The sequence below is a fragment of the Ammodytes marinus genome (genome assembly GCF_949987685.1).
Source record: "Ammodytes marinus genome assembly, chromosome: 4".
NCBI lineage: Eukaryota > Metazoa > Chordata > Actinopteri > Uranoscopiformes > Ammodytidae > Ammodytes > Ammodytes marinus.
This window is the reverse complement of record NC_137233.1, coordinates 9,707,594-9,718,225: the sequence shown is the minus strand read 5'-3', so window position 1 is coordinate 9,718,225 and position 10,632 is coordinate 9,707,594. Positions and strand designations below refer to the sequence as shown.

General features: G+C 40.0%; 2 protein-coding genes across 3 annotated transcripts; both read left to right on the top strand.

Annotated features, from left to right (window-relative positions):
• Window positions 1–787: 787 nt before the first annotated feature.
• Window positions 788–2,140, top strand: pxmp4 (peroxisomal membrane protein 4). The gene is made up of 4 exons (XM_080026874.1): window positions 788–939; window positions 1,110–1,172; window positions 1,267–1,465; window positions 1,595–2,140. The coding sequence occupies exons 1-4, from the start codon at window positions 827–829 to the stop codon at window positions 1,856–1,858; spliced, it is 639 nt and encodes a 212-aa protein (XP_079883000.1). The 5' UTR covers window positions 788–826; the 3' UTR covers window positions 1,859–2,140.
• A 2,111-nt stretch (window positions 2,141–4,251) lies between these two features.
• Window positions 4,252–10,616, top strand: tgm5l (transglutaminase 5, like). 2 transcript variants are annotated; one of them, XM_080026337.1, is made up of 14 exons: window positions 4,252–4,283; window positions 4,485–4,670; window positions 4,798–5,031; window positions 5,510–5,628; window positions 5,941–6,069; window positions 6,486–6,663; window positions 7,080–7,215; window positions 7,343–7,446; window positions 7,560–7,799; window positions 7,910–7,972; window positions 8,070–8,282; window positions 8,705–8,862; window positions 9,484–9,620; window positions 10,135–10,616. In XM_080026337.1, the coding sequence occupies exons 1-14, from the start codon at window positions 4,277–4,279 to the stop codon at window positions 10,286–10,288; spliced, it is 2,058 nt and encodes a 685-aa protein (XP_079882463.1). In that variant the 5' UTR covers window positions 4,252–4,276; the 3' UTR covers window positions 10,289–10,616. The 2 variants fall into 2 exon arrangements, with proteins under 2 accessions (XP_079882463.1, XP_079882464.1); XM_080026338.1 differs by having other exon boundaries at window positions 4,253–4,283; window positions 4,488–4,670.
• Window positions 10,617–10,632: the final 16 nt, after the last annotated feature.

Sequence of the window (10,632 nt, the reverse complement as noted above, 5' to 3'; positions counted from 1 at the left end):
ACCCTTCACACTACAGTGGAATTATGTGAAGGTAGGCCCATGTTGTGATTTCACATATGACATTAGCACCCAGCATTTCAATGTGTGATCTGCCTAAATATGGATTATTTTGACAGTATATTCACAAAACACAATGCAAAAATTAAGTTTTCTAAATACTCAACCGTTCAGAGGGATTTTTCTTTATCACAACAATGGTTTACATTTCTAGTTCATAGTTACATGGCTGATTAATATTTCACATTATAAGCGTGAGGTTGAATTAAAGGAAATAAGGCAATATTTTAGCTTCTCCTACAGAATAGACAAGACAAAGGATAGTTGAACATTTTCTTCCCATTTCTAAAGACAGAGGTTGTGAAACGTGTCTTCACTCTTACTGTGAGACGTCCTCTCACCATGGACGTATAGTTAGAGAGCATTTCACAATACTTGCTAAACGGCTCGCGTAATTAGACATTTCGTAGCCTACGTAAGCCACTGCGGCCAGGTGCCGTCTTTTTTTTTTTTTTTTTTTTCTAGGTGAGCCGTGTCAGCCGTCATTTGGCAAAGTCTTACGACATATGCTTACGTCACAACAAACATAGTGCATTTTTTTTCTTTCTAAAAACACTTATTTTGGTTTTTATTTTTTTTACCACAATCAATCACAATAGGTCACGAATGAGTTTAGGTCCATGAGTTCACTGCGCCATAGGAACCTAAGTTGTGTGGCTGCACTGCGGCGCATTTTCGCTGTGACACACAATTCGGAACTGTGCGACATGAATAAATGTCCTGTCGACTGTGTTGAAATCACAGAGCAGTAGATTAATGGTTGAAAGTCATGGCAGGTCCCGATCTGATAAAAACTCTTCTGTATACCGTCAATAATCTACTGCAGCAGGAGAAATATAAAGCTGCATTGGCAGTCTTGAAAGGCTTCAGAAACGGCGCCGTGTGAGTGAAAATATTCAGTTAACTACTCAATAGTTCACTAGTGTAGCTTTAGCTTCCTGGAGCAACTGTTGTAACTTGTCAGATTTTGTTGATTTGAAGCTTGAATGTGGTTTTGTAGCCAGTTGTGTTTTAAGGCAGCATTGATTGACATACTGTGTTTATTTGATCAGATATGGAGCCAAAATCCGAGCACCACATGCCCTGGTAATGACATTCCTGTTCAGAAGTGGCAGGTAAATATTGCAGCAACATCAGGCTATTACAAATGCCCTAGCCTCCTTGTTGTGCCTCTGAAGTCTGAACATATTTTGTCTTTTTCTTTGATAGTCTGAAGGACAAGCTCAGAGCCATTTTGAAGGCAACATACACCCACTCCCGCAACCTGGCATACTTTGTGTTCACATACAAAGGGCTGCAAGCTTTGCAAGAGAGGATCCAGGGCAAGACTTTGCAATCTCACTCCTTTCTGGCCGCCTGTGTTGGAGGATGGTTGGTGTTTGGAGATAACAACAACATCAACAGTCAGGTATATGATATGCCTGTGTGGTCTACAGATCCCCTGTTGTCACATTTGGGCTTCATTATCGCACCATTATAAATCATATCGCTGAAGTGAATATGTTTGACCCATTAAAACCTCTCCTCTCTTCTGTAGATCAACATGTACCTGCTGTCCAGGATCCTGTTTGCCTTGTCGCGGCTGGCTGTGGAGAAAGGTGTAATCCCCCAGCCCAAACACGACCCCTTCCCACTCTTTGCCACGCTGGTGTGGGGCGTTGTCTTGTGGCTGTTTGAATATTACCCACACACCCTGCAGCCCTCACTGCAGTCTTCCATGAACTACCTCTACCATGACAGCAACGTCTGGCACGACATCACAGACTTCCTTGTTTATAATAAGCCAAGGACTGCTGCTTAGAAAATGAAGCCTTATAGTTTTATTTGCCAATGTGGACCAGCTCTCTACAATACAAATAATGAATCAATAGTTTTTTTTTTGAATAATTATTAATATTCCAGTATTGAATGATGCCTTTTAAAACTGAATGCCATATTATAGTTTGTACTGTAGGACTTTTGTTTTTGTTCATGTTTAATTCACTGTATTTTATTTGTGTGTGTTCAGCACTTTGTAAAGCTGTCAAAGCTAACAGTTTTAATAAGCTGTATTCTGTATCCAGTATGATTTTCCCTGCTTAAATTTGCGTGATTGTACAGTTGTCTTGTTTTGTTTTCCTTATTTTAATTTCCTTAAGAGTATGGCACTAAATACAGCTTCTACAGAATAAGTGATGCTGTCATCTGCCCAGTATCACAAATAGCCTCATTGGGCTCAAAAATGCCCACACATATTTAAATATCAGCGATATCCCTAACTGATAAGGTATCAAATGTAAATGGCTAAATGGTAAAGTGTAGCACTTCTGAGTTTCATTCTGCAAAGCGTTACTCAAGATCATTGGTTATTTTCCGCCTTATCACGAGATAAAGGCATTCATAAACATGGCTGTTCTTGGCTTCTATAATATTGGAAAGTTATGAGATTTTTTTTTTAAATAATCACAGCAAAAGCAACAATGTTTCTGCAATTACTCTGACACTGAAATGCTGGCAGAACATTTATTTTTGCTCATAAATTCATATATTTATTATACTACTTGATGGACTATCAGTGCCAATATTGTATTACTAACATTACAACTGCACGTTGTAGTGATCCTAAATGATAAATTAGCATATTTAAACACTATGCTACTCAAGAATCTCCACTAGGTTTGAAAATGTCCCATACTGAAGTAAACGTGCAGTTATTTTCCAATCAAAGTTAAATAACTTTTTGTTGATTATTATATTTTATCAATACCAGAAGACAAATCCTTTTTTGTCTGCTGAAACATGAGAAGTCCAGTGTGCAGCAGCTTTGGTTTACCTGAATGCAATGTACAATACATATGTGTCACCAATCACTCAACAAAAATGAGTCCCAACTAGTTTACACAAGCACTGTTGCTGTGACAGACTCTATGAACAACGACCAGATTTTCTACATGTAAACTCACATGACAAACATTTTGTAGGTTAGGTATGCAGCTGGTGATCTAGCCAGATTAAAGGAGAGCCACCTTCATGACATTAAAAACTCTGGTTTTAAACCCAACATACCTCACTAACACCTTAATTCCCTTTTGTATGCCCCTTGGTAGGTGTGCCATTATTACATCATATTTATTTATGGCTGAATTCAATTTTGACATTAAAACATCTGGCTTTAAACACAACACACTTGCCAACCCCTTAATCCTCTTAGGTTAGGTCAGTGGGTGTGCCATCATATTTATTTAGGGGTGAATTCAACTCTGTTTCAGTCAACATGTTTCCAAGGCTGAATCATCAATTTCGCAATTGAACGTAAAGAGAAAAAGTCTTCTATCCAAAATAAAGGGAGCGGCATGTCATTTCCTTTTACAAACGATTGCGTGTGTACACAAAAGTTTGTACCTGATTCCCTAAGGTGGGTTTAGACCTAGACAGACAGATAGACAGATAGATAGATAGATAGATAGATAGATAGATAGATAGATAGATAGATAGATAGATAGATAGATAGATAGATAGATAGATAGATAGATAGATAGATAGATAGATAGATAGATAGATAGATAGATAGATAGATAGATAGATACCAATGCTGCTCCTGTTGTGAAGACAAAGTCAGTGTTCATTTCCCAAAAATGCAAAAATCTTACTCAATACACTGTACACACCTGCCGTTTTAAACATGAAACCCTAAAACTTGAGGACAATTCACATGATCAAACCAAACTCCTTAGGCAAGTCTAAACGCCAACGGAAAAACCAATTAGCTCTAACTGCGTACTTTAGGTTTATAGGTGTATGACCGGTTATGGTGCCAATTCAATAACATTAAGAAAACCGAGAGGAGCAGTTGTGCACAAGAACTATATGAATATATAAGACAATTTCAAAACTGAAATCTGTACATTGAATGATTGAACAATGAGCCAGAAAGGGAAAATGCGACACAATAAAATATGTTCACACCCAACAAACTGTTCTACTAACTGCGTGTACTCATAGGAGGCTTCCTTTACGCATTTAACTCCACCTGCCACACAGCCAACAAGGAGGTGCGTCTGATTCTGGATGTTTTGTCACACCTGACCTAAGGGTAACTTAGTTACGATTAAGGAAAACCAGTTCACCTTCAAAGTATGTGTGACATACTTTCAGAAGGAGGGGCAACGGTTTAAATAGCGGCAGCGGGTGAAAGTAGGCACACAAAGAAAGCAATCTTGCAAAGAAGAGACACACACAAATGGAAGGTAAGATTTGTATCCAGACAAGCACGCTCTTTTTCTCTGCTCGTTTTTGTTGTTTTATCACCCAACTATAGCCTGCTTTTTAATCTAGGTTTTGTATCTTTTTCAATATTTATTTTGAGTCAGTAGTGCCATCGAAATAATATAGCCTAAACTATTTTTCTCTGGCAATTTCTTATTCTCTTTTCTCTTTCTTCATTGCAGCAGACTTGGGTATTCAAAATGTCAACCTGGAAAAATCTGAAAACATGGAGAGACACCGGACAGAGGATTTCATCAGCTCCAAAGAACTGGTGGTGCGGAGAGGAGCCCCATTCAGGGTCACTCTGCAACTGAAGGGCCGGCTCTTCAACCCTAAGACTGACTCCCTGAGGATTAAAGTATTGCTAGGTAGCTAACACATACATTTACTATATATCTATTTGAAGGAATGGCAGTTTGAGACCATACCTTTGTTCGCTACTCATGTCAACTACAATTGAACCCCTTTTCCTAATTGTCTCTCTTCCTTCCTCAGGTCGCCTGTATGTGATGATGCCAGTCACTTACAGCAAGAAGGTTTCCTCATCCCATTGGGCAGCTTACATTGACCCAGAAGACCTGAACCTCCAGAGCCCCTCCATATTCATCGTGTCTCCTGCCTCTGCCTCAGTGGGCTGCTACAGTTTCCTGCTGTGTGTGTCAACCCAGAACGGCAAGAAGACCTGCACGTTGGGCAAATTCAACCTTCTGTGCAATCCCTGGTGTCGAGGTGAGAACAAGTCAACCTGGGGGCATTGACCAGAAGCTTTTATGAAGTTTATACCCTAGATATTATATAAAGGTTTATACAATGCTCTGCAGGAGAATTTGAAAGCTTATAATATTGCAGCAGTGGCGAACTATGACCAACACCACCAATGCACTCAGAGATATGGTTCGCGTAGCTGAATACATTCATGATTATGTAATGTTTTCACTCATCACGTTGAATCATAAAGTGCCAGGTGGCTTTCTGAATCATACCAGACAAGTAAGAGTTCATCTGAGCAAACATCTGCCAACCGGAAAAATGAAGACAAGTAGGCCTATGCCAGTTTTAACGCTGCCTCAATTCATAATAATTGATAATAGATTAAAACATATAGAGATTTTCAAACACTCAACGTCTGTTAATGTACATACCGTATGCAGCAATGTATTTTAAAATGTGAATTCACAACACTAAATGGCATGTTTATTTCTTGCAGAGGATGCAGTGTATATTCCCTTCGAGGACCAGAGAGAGGAGTACGTCCAGAATGACTCTGGGTTGCTGTTCATGGGGACGGCTATGAACATGGTGTCCAGACCGTGGTCCTTTGATCAGGTAAAAACAAGATACAATGAATACAAGCGGTGAGAAAAAAATCATCAGGCTATTTACAGCAAAGCTGCTGGCTCAACTCTGTGGTTATGTATTTACACTGCTACATCGAGCTGCGTAAATGTATTATTTTTGCAATACTATTGCTTTGGATTTAATTTCATTGTCAAATAATTCTTATGTCCACTCCCAGCATACACTATTACCATCTGTAAGGCAGCAATTAAACATACACGGAAGAATAAGATACTTTAAATATGCCTCAAATCAAATGTCATTCATTGTTCATTTATTTATTTATCTTTTCCTGTAAAGTACGAGCCCAGTGTTCTGGAGACGTGCCTGAATCTGCTCCAAGTCAGCCCTCAGCACCAAAAGAACAAGAAAATGGACTACCTGTCCCGAAACAACCCCGTCTACATCAGCCGGGTGGTGTCTGCCATGGTAAGTTTGAGCGGAATTATGTCTAAAATCACAAAGCGGACTTGTGTCTAAAAAAACATCAACAACGTACTTGAGCTCATCAACTTCAAAACAGAAATGTATCTCTAAGAGCAACTTTAAATGGTTTATTTTTTTTACTTTCTATGAAGATATGTGCATGGATTGGTGTTTATAAAAAAATAAAAAAATAGATTGAACTGGGACACTGTGTGCTCCCTATTGTAAAGATACCCTTTTGAACACTGAAAGAAGCATGCAGGTACACTGTAATTATTAGATAACGTCATTCAATTGACGTAATTATCAAACTGCCACTGTGTGATGCGGATAATCTCTAAAGTTGTGAGTTTCCCGAATTTGCTTTATATGCAAATAAAAATGGAAAATGACACTTATTTTTTCACTTTGGTATTCAGATCAACAGTGAAGACGACCGCGGTGTGCTGAAAGGCAACTGGTCGGGTGACTACGAGCAGGGAGTCCACCCCTCCTTGTGGATTGGGAGCGGGGACATCTTGAGACAATGGGCTGACTCTGGGTACAGCCCAGTCAAGTATGGGCAGTGCTGGGTGTTCGCAGCTGTCATGTGCACAGGTGATTATATACGTTTGATTCAAAACCTTTCAAATGAAATAATTGACCAAAACATAAGTCAAGCAATATTTACTACTTCACTATACTTTGTGTACAGACTGTACTAAACCTCTGACATGTGTTGTGTGATTCATGTCTTATCAGTCTTGTTCACACGCCAAATCACTTCGTCCATGATGCAATGTTGAGATTGTCATCAGTTTTTTATTCTTTTAACTGTGCAGGCCTACTCATGCCCAGCCATTGTGTCTCTCTGACATATCCTGTGTCCTGTTTATTGTTTTTTATTCGCTGTATATTGTCTGTTATGTGTTGCTTAGTGTGTGTAGGACTGCTGAACTGAATTGCCCTCTGGGATAAATAAAGTTGTTTGATTGATTGATTGATGCTCACGTCTGTGTTGTTCATTCCAACAGTCATGCGAGTTCTTGGCATTCCTTGCCGTGTCGTCTCCAACTTCAACAGCGCTCACGACACCAACGCCAACCTGGTGATTGAGGAGTACTACAACGAACAGGGCATGAAGCTGAACTTCAGCAAAGACAGCATATGGTCAGTAGTCATTTTAACATTAGATTGAACACTTTTTTTCATTTAATTTCATTTTATGACATTCATTTAGTTTTGATAAGCAACAACTGCATGGTTTGTGATATATCATTTCGTCCCCTCTGAACAGGAACTTCCATGTGTGGGTAGAGTGCTGGATGTCTCGCCCGGACCTGGGACCTGGAATGAGTGGCTGGCAGGTTCTGGATCCGACCCCCCAGGAGAGGAGCGCAGGTGTGTGAGAAATATGTTGTTGTCACTGCATGTCTTTCTCTGAATTGGTTTCCACTGAACACACATGACTATAACCTTTCTTTTCTCCCTCCTTTTTTCCCCCAATATCCTAGGAGTGTTCTGCTGTGGCCCTGCCCCTGTCAAAGCCATCAAAGATCGGCGCATCGACCTGTTTTATGACATCCCATTTGTCTACGCCGAGGTAAACGCCGACGTCCACGCCATTGTGGTGAGCAAGGGTCGCGTGGTCAGCTACGACAAGGACACAGAGAAAGTGGGTTCCGTAATTTGCACCAAAGCTATCGGCTTCTCCAGACACAAAATCCTCACAGGAGACTACAAGCATATCAAAAGTATGAAAAAAAAAAAAAAAAGAAAATACATTCATTCATTTGCTCACAAAGTCATATTATGAACCCCAAGGCATAAATAGTAACATACAGTTTCCATCTTCACCTCATAGGCCCGACTGCATCACTTTCATCAAGATCTTCCACCTTGTCCGATGACTCAACGTTAAGGAGAGGTAATCTAACGTTTTTTTTTGATTACATTAATCAGATGTGACATCTGTTCAAACAAACATCATCTCATGCACATATTCTTTCTCCGTGATTGTTCAGCCCGACCGTCCAAAGGGGTGTCTCTCAAACTGATCCTGGACAAGGCTCCTGTTGCCGGGGAACCTGTCAGATTCATGGTGAAAGTGGTCAACAAGCAGAGAGTTACCAAGACGATGAAGGTTTACCTCAATGCCCAGGCTAAAGAATACAACCACAGCCCCTCGGACACCTTCTGGGCAAACCAGGGTGTTGTACAGCTGGCTCCAATGGAAGGTAAATTCACCATCTTTCATATACAAACTCAAAAATCTCTTTCAATGCCTTCTTGAAGGTGCACTATGTCACTTTGGAGTGTGTCAGAGAAGTAAACATTTTCTGAGGTATATTCTCTTAATAACTGAATAAACAAACTTTCCTCACAGCAGAATTGGATCGCTGGAACACTGTTTGAAGTTAGAAAGCTTCCTGAAAAGTTACTGTTTCACTGTCATTGTTTACAGCAGCAGCAGCAGGTTTATAAACATATTCTAGTCTTACGTTTGGTTCCAGATGCCTCGCAATAATTAGTCAATATTTATTTTTAAACTAACTGAAAATGTAGACAAATTCCCTCCCCCTGAAACTACATAGTGCACCCTTTAAGGACCGCCTTAAGTGGCTTACATTTCATCCTGTTTCTCTCTCTGTCTCCCCAGCCAAGGTGATTCATCAGCAGATCTTCCCAGCTCAGTATGAAGACGTGGTGGGAGACGACCTCATCAACCTGGCAGTGGTCCTGGAGGACATGGCCACTCAGGAGCGCTTCCTGGCCTCAGAGGAGTTCAACATCGCCAGCCCACAGCTCACCATACAGGTACTTAATAAACAAAGATATTCTGAATGTCCCACCATTAGTTTTGATGGCAACATTTCAACTGTTAAGGGGTTAAGAAATGTAAAAAAAGAAAGGCGTCATAGGCTTTTAAAATGTGTGATGGTATGATTTAAAAGTGGAGTCGGTGATGCTGAAGAATGCTTGTTGTCAAAACCAGTGAATATTTCCTCTACTGTATAGTCTATACTGTGTGCACTGGAAAAAAGAAATCTGCTGTAAATGCACAGCTTAGGCTCTGTAAACTGGTATGTAAACAAAGGGTATGTAAACAAAGGGGACCCACCATATCTAGCAACATGCCCCCCTATACAGAGAGACTAAAAGCTGTATATTAACACTAGATTTTTTCCGGCACACAAACCAAGAAGGTACAAGTAGTGGATCGTGAAGATATAATTGCTGAAAATGGTCATTTTGACAACACACTTTCTCAACAAGAATGCATCTTCGGTTGGATTATCATTTCACTAAATTAAAGTAAATGTAAATGTACAGTAGCCTCATCTAAGGAATGCAAGTAACATACAGTTAAAGTTATTGCCTTTTGATTGAAGGGAATTATCAGGGTTGAGGCTTCACTAATACAAGTCTCTCCTTCAGATTGCAGATGAAGACTCAATTGTGCCTCGTAAAGAGCAGACCACCACAGTGACCTTCACCAACACATATTCTCACCCTGTGAGTGGAATACTGACCGTGGCTGGCGCTGGGCTGATCCAGGGCAAGATTGTTTACAGGTAAGAGAAGAGCGCTAACCTCAATAAGCACATAATTGATTCATGAATCATCATGAATAGCTGCAAGATGACTGGGGCGAAAGGAATGCTCAAATACAGGAGTGTCACAGTACAGTACAGTGTGTCTTTGCTGGAGGAATGTCAGCTTGTTACACCGCCATTGTTAGGTTTATGTTTGTGTTCAGGGTGACAACTGAGGTGTGACAAGGCTCAGTAATTGTTCACCAGCACTGACGGTTTATTTAAAGCTGCTCGAGGGGGGGATTAGGTGGTGTTGATTTAATCTTACACTTTGCTGTAGGTTTAAACATTTAACAGGGAAAGTGTGCTATGTTTGCCGTCACAAACAAACTCATTCGTTCAAACTTCAACCAGATGAAAGCAGAACACAAAATATTTTCTGACAAAGGGGAGCCATTGTCAGCCTTTCACCGTCTACGACAATAGAAGTATTTGTAGAAGTACTTCAACAGTTTGTGAACTCTTTTATATCTTCTCTGTGTCTCCCCTGCAGGATGCTCCCATTGTCTCCAGGAGAGAGATCGGAGCAGCGAATCACCTTCACCCCCATCATGGCGGGAACAAAGATGCTACAGGCCAATCTGTCCATCGATAAGATCAACGCCACTGTCAGAGGCTTCAAGATGGTGTCTGTCCACAGAGCTTAAATCCTGTTATGTATTTATTTATTTATTTTGAATGTTTTTTTTTTTACTTTTATTGCTGTCTAAAGCCAGGACATGGCAACCCCGAGGCAGCAGATCACTGCCATCCCTCCCTTATGATCTTCTATTTCTTTTCTAAAGTTGTTGTTTTTGATTGTGAATGTTAAATTATTACTATTTTGCTATTTATGTGTTCGAGCCATGCAAATGAACATTGCTACCTGAAAAATCCACATTATTACTTGAAATGTATATTGTTCATCAATTTATTTTAATGTATATTTTGCTTTGTTTGAAAAACAAAACAAAAAAATAAAGAAAATGTGTTTAAGTCGGCTGTAAATCAC